The 22,022-nt window shown below is 36.2% G+C and overlaps 1 protein-coding gene across 1 annotated transcript in view; it reads right to left on the minus strand.

The window, feature by feature from the left end:
* The window catches only part of LOC150081616 (SPARC-like), a 111,928-nt gene extending 92,234 nt beyond the window's left edge, over positions 1 to 19,694 (minus strand). The window contains exons 1-2 of the mRNA XM_090379471.1: positions 19,600 to 19,694; positions 5,369 to 5,455 (exon numbers count right to left, since the gene is read on the minus strand). Coding sequence (XP_090235597.1) covers positions 5,369 to 5,434 — 66 coding nt within the window. The 5' untranslated portion in view covers positions 5,435 to 5,455; positions 19,600 to 19,694. The remainder of the gene's footprint in view (positions 1 to 5,368; positions 5,456 to 19,599) is intronic.
* Positions 19,695 to 22,022: the final 2,328 nt, after the last annotated feature.

The following is a 22,022-nucleotide window of genomic DNA, read 5'->3' on the forward strand; positions in this document are numbered from 1 at the left end:
TATACTCATCAGGCCTATAACACACACCTGTGTCGCCTGATAATTTATATGCATCCCATGCATTTTTCTTCTCTACCACGAGTCTCATTAGTTCATTTGACAACCATTTAGGCCTAAACCTCGAACAATATTTCTTAATTAATAGGTATGAAACGTTTAGTAGCTTCCACGATTAATTCCTTGAATGCTTCCCACTTAGAATTTGCTGTTGGTAACATCATCATCACCTACCCTCATTTTTCCTTTCCCAGTGCTTATGTCACAACAAACAGACTCAATATTGCATTGTGCACCAACATCAATTAGATGCACTCCCTTAGATTTTATGTGTTTCTTAACTAATAGCATAATCCCTCCTCCCTTCCTGTTAGGCGCCATAGCCAGGTGGGCAAGAGCGGCAGTGCATAGCACAAGCTTCTTGATTAGACTGGGGTTCAAGCCCATGACCACCAAATACGGAGGATGCTGAAAGGTCAGGGAATGACCACCGCATATCCCCGGAGCTATATGGCCCTAGTTGCTAATGCTCCTAAAAAAAAAAAAAACCCAACCCTTCCTGTCATGTCTATCCTTTTTGCACACATTGTATTCCCCAAATTCCAATTCTGCACTGCTTATGTCTGTGTGACACCACATCTCTGATATCCCAACAATATTTGCCTTTTATGTCTTGACTAGCACTTCAAGCTCATCGAATTTACTAACTATACTTCTAGCATTGTTGTACATTCAAGTATACATGCACCTGTTTCTACTCTTAGTTACCCTAACACAGCCCATGTATTTACTTGTTCGACTATGACTCCCAGCAGTTCTGGAAATCCCCATTGCCTTGCTTTCCAGGCTGCTGCGCAATTGGATTTCAATAGAAGCAGTGCAAGAATCACTTTCACCTCTGCCAGCAGCTACTGTTAATCTATTAGTCCGTGTTTCCCCCCCCCAAACTAGCAGTTTTCCGACCCATCTAAGTCTGCCTTGATACTATCAGCAAATATTCTTGCACCCTTTTTATTTAAGTTATCCCATCCCTGTAGAAGCAGTCTCTCCTGATAAAAAGCACAGACCAGGCTGAGAAAAATTCTACCCCTTGAGCCTTGCAAAATCTCTCCAGGGCCAAATTGCTCAACAAAGCTTTTAACATATTCTCCCTCCTATCGTGTCCAGGCAGAATTGCAGACACTTTCAAATTCAACCCTAACTCGTGGCTTTTTTACAGCATTGACTTGTACTTGTTGAGTAATTCTGCCGGATATAAGACAGGATTGAGTTTCAGAAGTAAAATTAATTAAGTTATCTTTTCCACACCAGAAAATTACATGGAGATCAGCATTTAAGGAATTGGTCGTGGATATTTGAGAAGTTTGTGCAGGGCAAGGTTGCTCAAACAGGAAGGTGGAATGCAATGAGCTACCATCAACAATACTATGGATAGGATTTCCAGTCAGTGGAAGAAGATGATTAACATACAATAAGGAAGGGGTGGGAGAATGAGCTGAATCCTTGTAAACACCAGCATTACTACAGAAGTCAGAAGACAGATTGCTAACTCCCATCCCCTGCGGAGAGTAGTCAGAGGAAAAACTGAATACTCAAACACAGTTTAGAAGACATTTATGAACATGATCAAAATCTTTAAAAATGTCAAGAGCAACTATTTGAGCTTAATTAAAGTTTTCCATTGCATTTGTCCATAGATAGACAACATAAGCCAATATATTACTGGTGGATTAACGATGGAATCTATACTGGCAATCAACGATTGGATGGAAGCTTTCATGATAGTTTAGGAGTTGGTGGTTGGTAGATTCTTCCATTATTTGGAGTTTTTGGTTCATGGATTTCTCAATTACTAGAAAGGAGTAGACATAGGTACAATAGAGCAATAATTGGATGAGAGGGATTTGTCACCCTTTTTAGGAACTGGCTGGATGTGAAGAAATTTCCAAACAAAAGTAAAAAAACAAAAAACAGGCGGTTATTCCACTAGTTTTTTTTTTTTTTTTACTTCTGCTCAGAAATTTGTTAAGAAAGTTTAAAAGGGCAAATTAATAGAAGAATTGTTCTTGGAATGAAGGTTTAATTGTAAAAGTGCTACTATGGCCAAATTGCACCTCCAACTTTGAAATGTTGATCAGTATGGTAAAGAAAAAAATTCAGAAGTAGTTATAGAAATTGATTGCTTTCAGATAAGTGAACAGCTCATTTAAATTGGCATCATCTCCAATGATGTGGTTTAGGATTAGTGGTTCTATTAGGTTAGCAATTTACTGGAAGGAGGAAATTCTAACAGTATGCTCAGGTGATAGGCCTGACATAGCCCAGTGGTCAGGAGCGAGAGTGCATAGCACGCGTTCCTTGAATGGACCGGGGTTCAAGCCCGTGACTACTAAATACGATAAATATTTGTATTGACGATTTATTGTAAACTCTACTGACTTGGTTGTCATGCTGGAGTATAAACAGAAAATTTATTTATGGATCATCCCTGAGCAACAAAAAGATGTACTACCACAGTCGCTGCTGCCTCCATGCACATATGCATAAAAAGCACTAGGAGTATTGTGCTGCAATACTCCTAGTACTATTTGTGCCACAATACACAAATTCGTTCAAAATGTGCCCAAGTGGTGCATCATAACACATAGGAGCAGTCATTCTTAAAGCAATCAACCAAGAAATGCCATAAACATAAAGGTAAAATGAACACTACTCAGTACTGGCACACTGATTGAATGCTTTGTAGTAATGCTTGGCATTTGCTTAGAGACTTAGCACACAGTTTTATTTGTTTTCCTTTTTTTGCTAGTGTTGATGTTAGTTCGTGTACATGAACAAACTTTTTATAAAATTTTAAGATTTGTTCTGATGCACAGCTCAGCACAAAAGTGTTCACCTTTAGCAATGAATTCCAAACTTTTTAATTTTCACCCATTATGTATGAATTTTTGGAATGCTGGGGATGTCAGAATGTTGATTTTTTTAAAAATTACGAAAATTACAGCACATTGAATGAGTTCTTTCACATTTAGGTAGCAGTGAAAATGTTAAATAGGTGTGGTCAATTCTTGTTCTCACCAGTACAACTTCTTTGTGCCTATTCTCTTGGAAGTTGGATTTCTGTAATTATGGTTTCTGCTTTATTTGTAGCAATTTATTACATGTTTTGGTGCTTCACAGTTGAGCCCACTGTTCTTACATAGTCATCATAAGGTCAGTTCACAATCAGTGGAGGGAATCGAAATGGGGTCAATGTCTATAGAATTTTTTGCTGCTTGATCTGCATGTCATTTCCCTGTATTCCAAAGTGCCCTGGAATCCAACAAAATGAAATGATCTGTTTATTATCATTGAGCTGAAATGTTCATCACCCGATCTGTCTCAACAGCGGATGTGGATTTTAAAACCATTTTCCAATTGCTGTCAGAGTCTGTATAAATTATCTTCTGTGGACTGAAGAGGTTAGCAAATAGAATTAAAGCCACTTCAACAGTGTGAAGTTCTGCTGTAAAAACAATGCATTCACATAGACATTCTGAGGACTAATGCAGCTCCCACAACTGTGTCAGTTTTTGAGCCATCGGTATAAATATAGAGTTTGTACAATGGCTAAGGCATGGGCTGCACGTAGCCTTTGAAAAGTTTGTTTGTCCAGGAAGTGTTTCTCCCGATGACAGAAGTAGCTATCACAGGGATGTATGCTTATTTTCCATGAAGGCTACACTGGTTCTGTGTCTTGGTACATTACTGGCCAGTTGTATACTCCATTACTGCATTATTCCTTGTAGGTGGATTCCTGCAGGTTTTTTTCTCTAAAGGTTTATCCATGGAGGATCATAGAGGTATCTCCAGGTGGGATAAGACGAGAAACTATGGATTTTAACTGCACAATTAAGTAACAGCTCCCCCCCCCCACTGAAAATGAAGTGGAGGTTCACTGAAACAGGCCTGACGTGGCCCAGTGGTCAGGAGTGAGAGTGCATAGAACGCGTTCCTTGTGTGGACCGGGGTTCAAGCCTGTGACTACTAAATACAATAAATATTTATATTGACAATTTATTGTAAACTCTACTGACTTGGTTGTCGTGCCGGAGTATAAACAGAAAATTTATTTTTTAGGCCTGACGTAGCCCAGTGGTCAGGGGCGAGGGTGCGTAGCACGCGTTCCTTGAGTGGACCGGAGTTCAAGCCCGTGACTACTAAATACGATAAATATTTGTATTGACGATTTATTGTAAACTCTACTGACTTGGTTGTCGTGCCGGAGTATAAACAGAAATTTTATTTATTTTTTTACAGACTTGAACTGGAAAGGTGCAGAATGCCTCAAGACAATCACGAGTGCACTGTGTTGAACTAGGTTGAAACATTCTAAGTCTTTCATGCAAAGTCATAAATTGGCTCTCCGTAATCTAATTGCAGGCTTTATACAGGTGGAGAAGCATATAGCAATCCATCCCTATGTCATTCTGATTTCCATATGTAACGTATTTATTTATTTTGAGCAAATAAATAAATACTTAATGTAACAAGGCATAATATTTTAAGATTCTATATATATATATAATATCGGTATAGATACACCACAGACAACTCTAAGAAAAACTACGATCGTAGTGTGAAAGGCACCCACCGATGAAAAGCCAACTAGCTTTAAAATGGTGCCTTCTGGGTGGCACTTATTCTCGGTGGGCACCTTCTGGTGGTGCCCACCGAGAATAAGTGACAATAGTATCCTCCATTAGTGAAGCATTACTTATTCAAGGTAGTGCAATACATGGTAACCAGTTATAGGCACAATATGAGATACAGATGAAATGATGCCTTTCACACTACGATCGTTGTTTTTCTTTAAGATGTCTGTGGTGTATCTACACTGATATTATATAGATATAGTAATGTATTTATGTATTCATAATTGAGGAAGAGATACACACAGAGTCGAAAGCTTCTGTAATTATTTAATTTTAAAGTTAATCACAGAGAACAACCATCAAAAAGTAGATGGCTGTGCTGCCAATACATTCCCCCTTTATCTGTTCTTGAATTTTGACAAATCATGATTGGTAAGATTTATTGTCCAAAAACCAGCAATCTCCAAGTCCAGAGGATGAGGGATTTCAGACTTTGCATCTGCATTAATATCTAATTTGTAATCAGATTTAATTATCATAAAATATTAAATATAAAGGGATGGATTGGGCACAAAATGTAAATATGTTATATAAGCTGGCTTCCCTGCATAATTGACAGTACTACAAACATCCAGTTTTTAATCAAATATATGTTAAATATAAAGGTATTTTTTTACTAATATATTATATATTATCACAAGATATAAAAAAATAATAAAAAAAACAAAAACACTTACCTTTTTTGCTAATGCTGTTGCTAATACTAATAAACATAACAGTAGTACAATAGTGAACTTCATCATTTACGGAAGTAGGATGGATCTCTGAAATACAAACAATTTTATAGCTGGTACAACTTTTATTTAATTTATTTATACATCATCATGCCTCTTTATGACTGTACCAATGTCATTAAAATTTAAAATTACCAAAATTCTGCACATTTAATTTGTAAGAAACAAAATCAGTTAAAACACACAAACACACACCATTATATTTTACAAATGTCATTGAACTTGTGTTAATCAAACTACACACAGATGCAACCCTGATAACAGTTTCTTCATAATAACACTTATTTGATATATCTGATTAAAATTCAAAATGTGTCAGACCTGGAAAAGAGAAACATTTACTGATAGCTGCAACAATCATTATGTTAGCACAAAAGATATCATAAATAGCCATGTAAAAAATAGTTCGCATAAACTCTCCTTATACCCTCAGTGTCGAAAAAATTTACAGAAGAAAATTTATATACATTACATTACAATATTTACAGAATAAAAACCTTTTACATCAATGAGAAATTATGGGAGTGAAGCTTAAAAAAATGTAATTAATGATGTTGACATTTCACATGTTTATTTAATGAAAAACCCTTTAGAGTCTATAGGCCAGTAAGGCTCCTGGTATCGATGGCATTTACCCTATAATCTTAAGGGAGGCAGCAAGTGAGTGCATTGAACCATTGAGGCTAATTATGAGAGCACACTGGACTTGGGTGTGATTCCATTGGATTGGAAAAGTGCCAATGTATCTCCAATACATAAGGGTAATCATCTTTAGGGATGGTCAGAAAAATAACAGCTATTCTTTAATCCAGCAAAGTGTAAGGTATTCCACCTGGGGAACAGTAACCCAAAAATAACTTATACACTTTTCAGAGTTGAACTAAAGTCAGTAGTGGAGGAAAGGGACTTGGATGTTATGATACGGTCAGACACGAAGTTCTCTGAGTATCATAGACAGGTTGCAAGGAAGGCTCATGGTCTCCTATCGATGATTTATGGAACAACTGCTAGTAGAGATAAGGACGTCATAATCCCATTTTATATAAGGCTATTGTTGGACCACACTTGGAATACTGTGTTCAAGTACGCAGATCGCACCTAAAGAAAGACATTGTTCTTCTTGAAAGGGTTCAAAGACGAGTAACTCGCTTGGTGAGATCAGCAAAAGGGCGTCCATATGAGGAAAGACTTCAAATATATAGGTTGCAGAGCTTGGAAACTAGGCACCTTAGAAAAGACTTGATTGAGGCGTTTAAGGCTCTGAGAGGCATAAGCAAAATGAATAAGGACGAAATTTTCACGGTTATAAATGATTCTAGAGAACAAAGGGCCATAATTTCAAATTATGGGGGGGGGGAGTTGTTTAGACTGGATCGCAGGAAGTTTGAATTTCCCCAAATTGTCAGCCTCTACGGCCAATGTAGGTAACTTATTCCAGTAATTTATAACCCGCTGGCTAAATTAAAAGGTCAGCTGGATAATTACCTAAGGGAGTAGGGAACTGCATAGGTTGACCATTTCCTTTTCTCTTATTAATTAATATATTTTAAAATTTTCTTCTTATTATTAATTTGTTTTTATTCTTATTATTTTATTTTATTTTTTGTTATTTTATTATTATTATTCTTTATATATTTATTAATTATTATTTTTTATTTTATTTATTATTATTATTTTTTTGGCTGGTGCAGCATAAACCATAGGCTTACTTTCACCATGTGGCCAATACTAATACATCTCTATATAATATCGGTGTAGATATACCATAGTTAAACCATAAATTTGAACTATGTATGTACTGCAAAAGGCATCATTTTAATTGTATCTCATATTGTGATAGCTGGTATTGCACTACTTCAAATAAATAATGCTTCTCTAGTAGAGAAGACTATTGTTATTTATTTTCAGAGGATACCACCACCCAGACAATCGTTTCAAAGCTAGTGGGCTTCATCATCAATGGGCGGGCAGGTACCCTGGTAATGCAACATGCTATCACAGTTGAAGTTATTTTCACAATATGGGAGATGCCAAATGGTATTGGTAATAGTGTATTAGAAGATGAAATGCACAAGGTATAATAATTCCTTATGGGTTTAGGTAATTAACTATATAATATCGGTATAGATACACCATAATTAACCCATAAATTTGAACTATGTATGTAGTGTAAAAATCATTGTTTTAATTGTATCTCATATTGTGGGTGCCTTCACAACGAGATAGCTGGTACTGCACTGCTTCAAATAAATAACACTTCTCTAACACCATTGGGCATCTCTCATATTATGGAAATTACTTCACAACTGTGATGGCATTTTGCATTACAAGGGTACCTGCCCACCCACTGATGATGAAGTCCACTAGCTTCAAAACGATCGTCTGGATGGTGGTATCCTCTGAAAATAAATAACAGTAGTCTTCTCTACTAGAGAAGCGTTATTTATTTGAAGTAGTGCAATACCAGTTTTCTCATTGTGAAGGCACCCACAATATGAGATACAATTAAAATGATGCCTTTTACACTACATATGTAGTTCAAATTTATGGATTAACTATGGTGCATCTACCCCGATATTATATAGTTAATTACCTAAACCCATAAGGAATTATGCCTTTTGAATTTCGTCTTCTAATAAATACATTTTATACACTTCAGATAATTAGCCTTTCCCAACTACAGAGATATATTATTACCTATTCTCAGGTGAGTACTACCACCCACATTTCAGTGGTAGTACTCACAATTTGAGAAATGGCAAATGTGCGAGAAAATGTTTTTTGAGAAAATGTTTCAATCTATGGTAAAGAAATAACTACTACACTATTAATGCAATATACATCAAATTACATGTAGCCACATAAAAGCAAATAGTTTGCACAAATCCATTTCAGTGGTACCCTGAGTGTTTCAGTGGTTGACAAACCAGTTGTGGTTTCATTTCACAGTATGAGAGATATTTAAAATTCAGAGAAATTTTAAAGAAAATGCTTCAATATATGATAAAGATATAATAACTACTGCACTATTAGGGCAATAAGCATCAAATTAAATGTAGCCATATAAAAAGGATCTAGAAAAGTTAGGCAGATGGGCTGAGAGGTGGCAACTGAAGTTTAACATAGAGCAACGTACCAACCATGTGGTACTACACTCAAGGTAAGGGAGAATGAAAAAGACCTGGGGATAATTATGCAGTCATAAGTTTTCTGAGCAGTGCACAGGCTGCCAGAGCAGCTCGTGGGGTACTGTCAATGATAGACAGGAATTTCACTAGCAGGGATAAGGTGATTATCCCCTTTTATAAGACAATGGTCAGGTCACACATTGAGTACTGCATACAGGTCTGGAGACCTCATTTTAGGAAGCATGTACAGCTGCTGAAACAAGTACAGAGAAGGGCAATGTGATTGATGAGGGGGAACAAAGGGTTGCTCTTACCAAGAAAGGCTTAAGTTCTGCAAATTGCAGCATCTAGAGACTAGGCATCTGCGAGGTGATGTGACTGAGGTGTAAAAGGCCTTGAATAGTTTGAGCAAGCTCAATGCTGATGGGATTCTTCTTCTTGCTCAGATTACAAACCTGAGGGGGGATATAAATTCAAACTGAGGAAAGAGAGTTATAGAACAGATGTGCAGAAATTAGCCTTTAGCCAGTAGGTGGGTGATTGCTGGAACAAACTTACATCTGTCATTGTGGAAGTTGATAGCTTACATAAATTCAAGGAAGAACTGGACAAACTTTTGGAGCGAATGGATGGGCGAAATTAGAAGCGAGGTTTTTTTTTTTTTTTTTGTCTGATGCTATATAAGCTTGCTTTCTTACATCATATGACTCTACAGTATTAATGCTAATGCTTAAAAAGCAGTTTGCACAAATCTCCAAATAAGGAAACTTGTTAAGGGATTCACAACAGAAGATGTTGTATACCCAAAATTGTGTTTGCTTTTTTTTTTTTTTTTTTTTTATGTGGCTACTTACAAATCAGATGCTATTACAGGAACAGTATGACAGTTATGTACCTTTTTCCTATCTTGAAACATTTGTTCTGAAATTGCTCTTATAAATATAATAATTAGCTAAATATACTTATTAATTATAATAATAATTATTTGACTTTGGCCATATAAAGTAATTCTAAATGTTAAAATATTTGGTAACAATACCAGGAACAACTATTATTGAAAAAAAATTATTTCTCAAATACCTCTCTTCCAATGCACAGCATCACAAAGCAAGAATTATCAAAGCAGAAACAAACACTACAAGAAAATTTGCTATATTTTCAGGATAAAATGCAATGAACAATAAGACACACCCAAGTATTAGAAGGAACACTTTATTCCAAGTATTTGAAACAGATTCTCAGATACTTACTACACAAAAATGCCTGTATAGAATGCTAAAAACTCATCACTACTCCCACAGTTGTCCATTTCATCAAAGACAAAAACTCTGTTTCATCAACTCCCACAAATTTTTCACACAATTGCATAACTGTTGGTCACTTCATCATGTTGGTCTCAAATCATGATTTGGTGCCTCCTTCCAATTGGTACATTCCTCACACACATGAATGCATTAAAGGGTTTAATTGAGATGTCCAATGGCAGTAGTGGGCTAAGACTACTTGGAATTAAGTTAATTCCATGTTTAATTCAACAATTGATCCTTTTTGTTGCGTTCATCACATGTAAGCTTAACTATCCACATGGTAAAAGAGTTAGATTTTTTTTTCAGGCCACCTTTTAGCATTAGCATTAGTAGAGGCATTTGATGGAAGAAAGCAAGCTTATGCAGTATCAGCCAAAAAAAAAAATAAATAAATAAATAAATAAAAAATAACCACTTCCACTTCACCCCTCTGTTCGTTCGAAATACCTGTCCGGCTCAGCCTTAAACTTATTTAGGCTATCAACTTCCACGACAAGGGATGGAAGTCTGATCCACCAACCAACCAACCACCCGCTCGCTCGCTAAAGGCAAATTTCCTCACGTCTATCCTACATCTGTCTTTCCTCAATTTGAATTTATGCCCTCTCAGGTGATTATTCTGAGCAAGAGGAAGAATCCCAGCAGCACTGAGCATGCTCAAACCATTCAAGGCTTTATACACCTCTATCAGATCACCTTGCTGGTGCCTAGTCTTCAGACACTGTAATTTGCAAAACTTAAGCCTTTCTTCGTAAGAGCATCCCTTTGTTCCATTCACTAATCTTGTTGCCCTTCTCTGTACTCGTTCCAGCATCTCTACATCCTTCTTGAAATGAGGCCTCCAGACCTGTATACAGTACTCAAGGTGTGGCCTGACCATTGCCTTATATAAGGGAATAATCACCTCCTTATCCCTGCTAGAAAAATTCCTGTATATCATTGACAAGACACCATGAGCTACTCTTGTAGCCTGTCTGCACTGCTCAGAGAACTTCTTATCTGCCTGCACAATTACCCCCAGGTCCTTTTCATTCTCTACCACTGTAGTACCACAGAGTTGATACTCTGGGGTTGTTGTTTCCCATATGTAGTACTTTACATTTGTCAGTGTTAAACTTCATTTGCCACCTCTCAGCCCATCTGCTCAACAATTCCAGATCCTGTTGCAGCAGCACTGCATCAGTAGTGTCCTTAACAACCCTGCCAACCTCTGTATCATCTGCAAACTTCGACATTAAGCTTGATATACCATCATCAATATCATTTATAAATACAGAAAACAATAATGGACCAAACACTGAACCCTGAGGGACTACAGTAAACCCCCGCTATTCGCGGGGGTTACGTTCCTGAGAAATGTCGCGAATACCAAAAACGTGAATACTGAGTTATGGCTCCCATAGTAATAAAGGGGTTCCGTTCCAAAGTATGAAATATATAAGAAAAACTAGTCTAAAATTTTGTCTATGTTTGTATTATATGTACATTCATAATATGACTGTACATAGACAGTACATAGTGAAATGCAAGCATATGGCATTGAAATGAAAATAAGAAACAATTTAATATTAAATGTAATATTTATTAGAAATTTCAAACAAATCTTTCAAACCAGCGCCTTTGCTTGCTATCAAAAAAAAAAAAAAAAAAACATCCCGCCAGTGCTATCACTAGTTTCGCTAAAGTGTTGATAAAGGAGTTTTGCCTTTTCACGAATGATGAGTGAACTTAATGGAATTTTATTTTGAGTTCAGTCTTCTATCCACATATTTAAAGCTTTTTCCATTTTTTCTAATTTAACATCACGAGTTACAGAGCAAATTTTTGAAACAATTAGCGCGTTTTCGCGGACACTACGGCGGATTTTTTTCTTCCGATTTTTGATTGATCGTACCGTTGACTCATTGATTTTATAATGTTTTGCCACTGAAGAGACACTTTCACCATTAGAAATTTTGTCTAACTCAATTTTATTCGCTAATGTCATCACCTTCTTTGATATTGTCACATTTCTCTTTTTATTCGTAGCCATATTTTTGTACGGGTTAGAAAGAACTTGTCCACAATAAAGTCACTTTCTTCCGTTAACACACTCGAAAAAGTCTGTTTTACACTGCAAAACGGTAGATTTATCATTTTTGTAAGCATATCAATTTATAAATTGATAAATTTATAAGCATATCAATTAAAAGCAAACGACGAAACCTTCCATGACAAACGCATAACACATACTGAACAAGGATTAGCGAGAAACATCCACGCTCGCGATTTTGTCACCCCTCTCCCCCCACCCACTGAGCGCTGTTTTGACCGGACAAGATAATTTTAGCCATGCCCGTGTTTTTTATGGCAGAAAATATTCACGGCGCTTTAAAATTCACATTTTTTTAGGTTTCATTTTATATTAAATCGGCGATCGCGAATACGCGAAACCGCGAATAGCGGGGGTTTACTGTACAATTTTTTTTTTATTTTATATATATATTTTTTTATTTATTATTTATTTTTATTTATTATTTTTTTTATTATTTTTTATTTTATTTATTTATTTTTTTTTTATTATTTTTTTTTATTTATTTATTATTTTTTTTTTATTTATTTTTTTTATTTTTTATTTATTTTTTTTTTTAGGCCCTTGCCACTGAAATCTTAGGAAATTAGGTGGCAGGGCCTGCCAGAGTAATTACTTCTAATGCGATCCCTCTATGCCTGACCTGCCTCCTCGGGGTTAAGTGTGGGCAACGGGGGGTCCCACTAGGGGCCCAACGGCTAAAAGGTCAGAGGAACAACACAACATGACACTACACAACATAAACATGTACCTTACACTTTTTAAAATCTCTGGCCTTCACAGTGTTCTGTGTTTCACAAACAGAGTACACAACACGGAGATGGGGGAAACCCCTTGGGCCGTTAGACAATGAACACTTTACACTTTGTACACTAATAATGTTAGTCCAAGATGAGCAGTGTCCATTGATTACCACTCTGTCTTCTCCCCCTTAAACATCCCTTTATCCATAGCAGCAATTTGCCTCCAATGCCACACTGCTCCAATTTGTGCAGCAGTCTTCCATGTGCAACAGTATCAAAAGCCTTTCTAAGATCCAAATATATAATAGCAAAGTTATTCCCTGCATCCAGTTCTTTTGTGACTGCATCATAGTATCCAATCAAATTGTTCAGGCAAGACTTTCCCTTAACAAAACCATGATGTGTCCGAGCTATAACTGAAGTCTTGTCTAGATGGTTCTGCAGTGCTTCTTTAACCAGTGCCTCCATTAATTTTCCTGGAACAGAAGTTAAACTCACAGGTCTATAATTACTTGTGTCAGCCTTTGTGAATTGGGGTCACATTTGCACATCTCCAGTCTATGGGTACCTCCCCTGGGTCCAGGGAAGCTCTCGTAATTATGGCTAAGGGTTTGCTTACTTCCTTTGCTCTCTCCTTTAATATAACTGGATAGATCCCATCCACCCCAGGTGCCTTTCCTGTGTTTATCTTCAACAATTTCTCCTCCATTTTACTCTCAGTTATTACAAGGTTATCTAGCTTACTGCCCGAGTTCAAGACACCTTTGGCATTCCCATCGCTGAATAACTCCTCGTGTGTGAATGTCGATGCAAAATATTCATTTAGTTTGTTAGCTACCTGAGCAGGATCATCAACAGTTGAACCATCGATATCAAGTGGACCAATCTGGTTCATCCCCTTCCTTCTAGAGTTTACATAAGTAAAGAACTCTGCTGTTTTTCTTTACATCCTTTGCCAAAGATTTCTCATAATCTGCCTTCGCCTGCCTAACCTCCTTTGTAACTTGGTTACAGACCAGCTTATATCTATCATAGGCTTCTGTGTCACATGTTAATTTATATGTATCCCATGCATTTTTCTTCTCTGCCATATGTCTCATTAGTTCATCTGATATCCATTTAGGCCTAAACCTTGAACAATATTTCTTAGTTGGTATGTAAAGCCTAGTAGCTTCCAAGATAAGTTCTTTGAATGCTTCCCATTTGACTGACTCGACACTGCACTGTCCAGCGATGTCGACTGGCTTCACTTCCTTGGATTTTATGTTTCTTAACTAATAGCAAAACCCCTCCTCCCTTCTTATCCTGTCTATCCTTTCTGTATACACTGTACTCCCCAAATTCCAGTTCTGCATATCTGTGTGACACCATCAACAGTTGGTGGTTGAACAGAGAAATCTAATATCCCAACAATATCTGCCTTTGATGTTTTGAGCAATACCACAATTCATCAAATTTATTTACCAAACTCCTAGCATTGGTGTACATGCAAGTATACATGCACCTGTTCCTAAGAATAGGAACAGGTATATACATGCAGCTGTTCCTATTCTTAGCTACCCTAACACAACCCATGTGTTTACTTGTACCGCAATGACTCCCAGCAGTCTCTGAAATATCCTGCATCTTGTTTTCCAGGCTTCTGCTCATTCCAATAGAAGCAGTGCAAGAATAACTTTCACCTCTGCCAGTGGCTACTGTTAATCTATTAGTCCTTGTATCCCCCCCAAAGCTAGCAGTTTTCCGACCCACCTAACACTGCCTCGATAGCATCAGCAAATATTCTTGCACCCTTTCTATTTAAGTTATCCCATCTCTGTAGAAGCAGTCTCTCCTTTAACAAGTACAGACCAGGCTGAAAAAAATTCTACCCCTTGAGCCTTGCACAGTCTTTCCAGGGCCGAATTGATCGACAAGGCTCTCTCATCATATGCTCCCTCCTATCGTGTCTGGGCAGAATTGCAGACACTTTCAAATTCAACCCTAATTCACGGCTTTTTTTCAACAGTGAGCTGTACTTGTTAAGTAATTCTGCCGGTCTCCTACTCTTAATATCATTAGTGCCAACGTGTACAACTATATCACCTTTTGTGCCCTTAAAAGATTAGTTTTATAAAACCTGTATAAATTAACTATCTTATAATATGGATAATATCACGTTATAAACTTAGAATTTTTTATACTATGTATTAACCTGATAAATCTGATGTGAGCGTCGAGTGAAGAAATTTCCTATAAAAGGTATGAGAAGTTAGCTATTTTTTTTAAATAGGAACAGAGAAATTTCTTTGCAGAAGTGGGCCAGGATGTTGGTACTCTGTTTCCTTCATGGGTTTGTGTCCACTTCTGCTCCTGCCAATGCAGTTGGCAAGAAGCCTTGGTTGTTGTTTTTCTTGGATTTGATAACAACTTCCAGCTTGGTTTTGCTGGTTAATATGAGTAACTTCTGTTGAGCTCTCTAATTGCTGGTGGATTGCTGTTCCTCGAACTGTTTATCTTTTGGAGATTACTGGCAATGATCAGTCTCTAGGATGCGATGCTCATCTGTGGACAGTGTCTCTTCATCGGTTTCTGTTGTAGCCTGCTTGTCCAGCTCATTGTGCTGTAGCTTAGTTCGGGGATGACCATTGTATAGTACAGTTGGTTTGTCATGTGCTAAGTGAATTAATCGATATGTCATCATCATTCTAAGGGCCAAGCCCTGTCACCATAGAGATCTTTTTTCTCCACTCGACCCGAATTTGGGCTTTTTAGTATGGATAAACTAGTTCATTCTTGAGAGTCGGAGCAAGTCATCAAGTGGTGTGATTCTTGGTGGTCCTCTGCTTCTTTTCCCTTCAAGCTGTCCTTCTAGTATGTTTACTATCCAATCACTGTGTCTCCAGAGATGCCCTAGGAACTGCATCTTCCTCTTTATTAAAGTTTTCTTGATTGTTCTTCAGCTACTCTGGGGACTTCATTTGTCTTTTTGTCTCTCCAGTTGATTTTCATCAATGTTCTCCAGCAAAACATCTCAAATGCTTCAATTCTCCTCCAGTCCGTTGCTGTTGTTGACCATGTTTCACATCCATACAGCAGTATAATCCATATATAGGTTTTTACGAATCTCTTCCTCTTTTCTTTGTGTATCTTGCTTGCAATATCACGGTACTAAGTACTATAGGTTCTAATACCTCTCCTGTTTGGGGTTCACATAAAAAAAAAAAAAGAAGATTTATTTTTACTAAGTTCCTCTTTGACTATAGGAATTCTCCTTTTTATTTCTAAATGGCTTTTCCCATCCTCTTGTATGTTGCTTCCAAGATGTATATACAAATGAACTTACTTGTTCAATTCCCTTATCTATTTCTATCTTCTGTTTTTTTTTACTTTCTTTTTCGGCAACCATTATTTTTGTCTTTTTTGTGTGTTAGAAAACTTCTTTCATTACTTCTACTGTGTTTTTAAACTATCCTTCATTTTCTGCTGGTGCTGCTATTATCAACTGCATCTGTACTCCTCCTATGTTTATTCCTTTGGTTTTACACTTCCCTTTCTCTAGAGCGTCCTCCATGTACAAGTTAAATAGTAATGGTGATAATGCACACACCTGCCTAACTCCTTTTCTTATATTGGATATTATTTCATTATTTTAAAATTTTTGTCATTTGATTTTGATATAATTTTTTGAAGGCTCGTCGATCTCTCCAATCAACTTGAGCCTTCTTCATGACTCTGAAAAGCTTCTCCCAGAGAACACTATCAAATGCTTTTTCGAGATCAATAAAAACTATGTGTATGGTTTTATTTATGGTTATTCTTCTATCTACAATTGTGCAAAGCACTAAGATAGCTTCTTGTGTTCTTCTTCTATTTTGGAAACCAACTGATCTTTGCTTAAAAACTGTTCTGTTTTTGGTTTAATTCTGTGTTTTATTATGTTCAAAAGTATTTTGGATCGTGGCTAAGCAGACTGATGGTTTAGCAGTTTTTACACTCTATCGCATTTCCTCTTTTCGGCAATGTCACTTTCCGGCTTTGAAAAAAGTCATCCACATATTTTCCTTCTTCGTAGACTGCTTTTATGATATTGAACATTTCTTTCCTTGTTTTGTCTCCTGCTTTTTTTCAGCAATTCAGCTGGAATTTAATCTGTCCCTACTGCTTTTCCATTGGGGATCTCATTTAGAGCTCTTCTATATTCTAATTCTAGTAGGTCTGGCCCCAAACAGTCCTCTTTTACTTCATGTTCAGCCTCCAAGGCTTCCTCACTTATTTTGTTCCCATCATAGAGGTCTTCTAGGTACTCTTTCCATCTTATTTCTATGTCTCTGTTTCTAATCAGTAGTTTTCCATCTTAATTGACATGTACAATGTGCTAACTGAATGTACAATGTTTCATGTATATAAGAATATTGTTAATATTTGTATATTTTACCATGTCTATATGTATAGCAGATTTGCCGGATATTTTGGCTAGGGGCCACTTTACTCAATAAATTAAAAAATAATGTATTTTCTTTTAATTAATTGACTTCACTGTGTGAATTTCAAAAATTGGGGTTAAATAATGTACAGAAACTTTTTTAATAAAAGCAATACGTAAGGAGTCGATTAAATGATTTCAACAATTACTATTTATTTATGCAGCTGGACTTACATTAAAAAGCAACTGGTACTAATAACATTAAAATGCAATTTAAGGATGCTGATCAAAATAATCTTTTACAGTCGTCTCTTTTGTTTGAACACATTTTGCCTTCATTTATTTTTTCAAATTATCTTCTACTTGAAATAACAAAAATAACAATGCTTCATTTCCTTAGCAGTTGTTAAACTTTCCCTGAATAGTATAACTGTTTCGATCCTTGCCTCATTATCATTATGCTTGTCCTCTTTTCCGTATCATCTGGTTCCATATTTTGACAGTTAAAAAATTTTTCTTTGCAATTTTAAAAGGTTGTCATCGCATATATACATCATTCTCAAAAGTTAAATTTACTTGAAAATTTGCCACTTCTAGCTGCATTGATTCCTTTTCAGAGGATGATATGTATTGTATGTCATTTTCTATAATTCCCGTATTAATTCAACAATTTAAAACATTTTTTGATTGTATCTTTCAAAACTGCTTGACATGCCTCTTTGATATATTCAACATTACAAAGATTAATTTACCTTATCAATTGTTCTAAATTTTATGCTGAGTCCATTTTTGTCACTAATATCTCCAAATCTGTTTCCTATAATGTAGCATAAATGTTTAAGCTATGCAAAACTCTTCACTTTCTCTTTTAATATTGGTCCATTTATTGGTAAGTTTCTTGCACGGGCACCATTGAACCAAGAATGAGTCAAATCATTGATCTCCTTGAAAGTTTGATGAGAGTCCCTCTAAAAATTTCTGTTGCCATTTTCAAACCATATCTTTAACACCTTATTTTTCAAAGTGACCTGGATCTGAGTCTTGCAGCAGTGGTATTTTTCAGCCAATCTTCTCTAAGACATTCCTCTTTCAGCATCTTCTATCACTTTGATTTTTGTTTGTTACTCTAACATGTTCACTTTCGTGTTCATTGACATCTTTGATGTTTGCTAATCAGTGGCTTAGCCAAAACCGAGATAAGTGAGTCGGTGAAGTGCAGGTGTAAATTGCGGCACAATTAACATAAGCAACAATTTACAAGTGGGGAGGTCTTGTCCCCCACTTGTAAATTGCAGCATGATACTGTATTATTACAGTGTTTTTTTTTTTATTACTTTTATTGTTGCAAAACTGGGGTTTAGCTAAATCTGAAAGTGAGCTGGAGAAGGGTACTTATAAATTGCAACATAAACAACACCAGTTCTTGTCCTCCACACGTAAATTGTGGCAGACTTTATTATTATTATTTTTTTTATGTAACTGAAATTACAATATGAATGTTTCTATCCCTTTAGTCCAATACTGTATATTTATCCTCAAATTAAAGCCATGAAATATGAGGTGCAAATAACAAGGAGTACAGTCTAAGTTATTAATCCTCATCAATAGTCGGTTATTTTTTTATGACATTTCTATTCGTGTTGAAATTACTATAAGATTTCTCACTGCTTACAGCACAATTTACATGTGCCCCATAATGAACAATGTGGCCATTCAACCAATAGTAAACAGCATCCTCCCCCACTCCTACTACCTAAAAAAATCCCTCAAATTATATATAAACCAACCTTTTCATCAACTCAGCTGTGAGAATGGCTGTCAGGAAGATAGGGCATTAGATAGTTGACTTTGAGAGGATAACTAGACCATATGAACATGAATATGGTAACTTTTTAAGCCATTCCACCAAATTCGGTTATCTACAGAGGTTTTACTGTATACATTGTGTAGTAAAGTAATACCTGAGTAAAATTCACTCAGGCATTACTTTACTGAAAACATTTATACCACAAGTGTGTATAAATGTTTTCAATATATTTCAAAAAGTAGAATAAGCAAAATATACTGAAACTGAGTTTGTGCTTGAAAATGGTTTCTAAAACGAATTTGTTATTTTTTTTTTTTTTTTATGATTTTATGTGTACAGCTGAGTTTGATAATTGTAACTTATTATTTTTATTATAATGCGATGTGCCTGTTATACACACTGAAGTTAAATTTCTAAACTTTTTTTTTTTTTTTTTAAAGACCTTCAAGATACATTATTTGAATAATGTATCTTGAAGGTCTAATACCAGCCCATTCTTATCCAATTTTCTGATTTATGGCTTCCTACCTTAATGATAAATACATTTAGATTTTGGGTTAAACATGCTGTGCGCGCGCGCATATGAGTTTGTTTATTGACTATTTTACATAATATATATAATTATAACCCAACTCAATTTCATAAAACTACAATAAACAATTCAAGAACTCAAAACCATATAACACAAAAAAAGTACAATACAAAATACTTACCTCTTCTACCGACGTTGTCCTATATACCCTTATTTGACCATCACTTTCAACACGGAAACGACATAAAATAAACGCTGGGTCCGAGATTGTTACATAAGCCAGTTTATTATATGCATACTGACTTCCGCTAGTTGCAACGCCACACCTTATCCTCTTTTTTTTCTTTTTTTTTTTTTTTTTTTTTTTTCCTTCTTTTTTTTTCTCCACGGAATAGTGCTTTTTCTGTCTTTATTTTTGTTTATGCATACTGTACTTCCGCTAGTTGCAACGCCACACCTTATCCTCTTTTTTTTTTTTTTTTTCCTTCTTTTTTTTTCTCCACGGAATAGTGCTTTTTCTGTCTTTATTTTTGTTTATGCATACAGTACTTCCGCTAGTTGCAACGCCACACCTTATCCTCTTTTTTTTTTTTTTCTTTTTTTTTTCTCCACAGAATACTGTAGTGCTTTTTCTGTCTTTATTTTTGTTAATAAGACTTTTCGAGCCATTTAATTTTTAAAATATTAACAGTAAATTTTAGAAACATAAAAGTGGTTCTAATCTTTTCAAAAATGCGTAAAACTTAGGAATATTTTTAATTTTTATACGGAAAGCAGAGGAGGACTGGATCAAAAATCCTTACCGGGAAAAAATTGTCACGGCCTCATACTGGTGTTTAGGGCCAAAATCGCGCCGGCCTCCGGTCCCTCCCCAGTAAGCCTTATGGCCAGTCCGTGTCTGCAGTGGAGACTAGTGGCCGGATTTCAGGCTTCAACAACACTACCAATGGCACAAACCAGCTGGAAGTTATCCTTGCACTATACCCTGTACGTTTGACGTCCCTCCATATCACTTGTGCAACTCTGAACACAGCCCAATCTCGTGCCTCTTCAATTCCCAATCTACAACTTCAAAAAGTCTGTGATAAGAAAAATTATTTCCAGTTCCACATTTCTAGATGTTTCCAAACACATTACAGCACCATCCCTAATCCCATGATTGTTGTTGTTCCTGTAGTTTTATGTGCATCAGCATATTAAGTCATGCTGCCCCTTATATGTCTGTGAATTGCGTGTGTTCTATGGTCAATTTGCTATTTGCTTGACGAGAAACCAGAGTTTCCGTGAGATAACCCCAGGGGCTCACATCTGGTGAGTATGGGCTTGGCACATCCAGGGTCCTGAGCTGGATATCATCATTCTTCTTTTTTATTTTTCTTGGTGATTCCCTTCTACTTCTCTCTCTCTCTCGGGGTAATTCAGAATTTTTTTTTTCGGTTGGTGCAGCAAAGCCTCACGCTTCCTTGCACCATATGGCTAATAATAATAATAATAATAATAAACCATGTTACCCTTGCCTGAGACCGAATAACTTATTCAATGCTGTGAAAAAGACAAACATTCGCATTATTGCTATCTCATGGGCTATACTCGAATCCAGTGCAACTAACTACCTGTGATACTATTGATAAACTGGATTATCACATTAACACAATATTTAGCTCTAAAAACAGTGATAATAACTTCTCACTTCACAGTTGTTATTGTTGTTATGTGGTTTTACGAGTAAGAGCATCAGCAAAGAGGGCCATATTGCTTCGTGTATAGTGTCTGTAAATTGCGTGTTCTGTGATCGATTTTTTTTTTTTTTTTTTTTTGCTGGACGAAAAATCCGACTTTCCTGAATAAAAAACTATGCTACTCTCGCCTGAGACCGAATAACTCAGCCACGTTGTAAAAAAGGCCCATAAAAATCCCCCACGTCATCGGCGGGAATCTAACTCGGGTCTTTTCCACGCGGTGTGAATAGAAAGACGATTCTACTAACTGTGCTACCCACGAGGGCCCCCACTCCAGAGTATTCTGAACTTCATTTTAACAAAGTATTCGCAACTAATTGACTACATACCACTGATTGGATATTATGACACAGAAACAAAGGAACTGGATGCAATCAATAATGTTCACATATCATGGACTTCATATTAGACCTCAGAAAATCTTATCATGCTGCTGCACACGAAATACAATTGTAGAAATTGGAACAGGGTGGCATTAAGAGCAAGTTATTGCTATAGATAAAGGAATGGTTGAATGGAAGAAGGAACAGGTCAGTTTCCAGAGGGCATTGCTCTTCTTATATTGTTACAATTAGTGGAGTCTTCCAGGGATCAGTGCAGGCTCAGTGTTTTTTTCTAAATTTATTGATATTGATGAAGGAATATCAGGCTTAATGTCTGTTTGTACATGATAAAACGGATATCACGGTAGTTTATGACAATAATCGGACTCTGCTATTGGAAAAAGATATAGAAAAATTAGAGAAATGGTCTGGCTTGTTTTTTTTTTTTTTTTTTTATTTATTAATCACAACACAGCATAAAACCTTACATTAGTGATTTACAATTTACTTTATAATTAGAAAATATACTTAAAAATTCCAAA

This window comes from Mastigoproctus giganteus, chromosome 8, assembly GCF_048544385.1.
Source record: "Mastigoproctus giganteus isolate SK-2022 chromosome 8, ASM4854438v1, whole genome shotgun sequence".
Taxonomy (NCBI): domain Eukaryota; kingdom Metazoa; phylum Arthropoda; class Arachnida; order Uropygi; family Thelyphonidae; genus Mastigoproctus; species Mastigoproctus giganteus.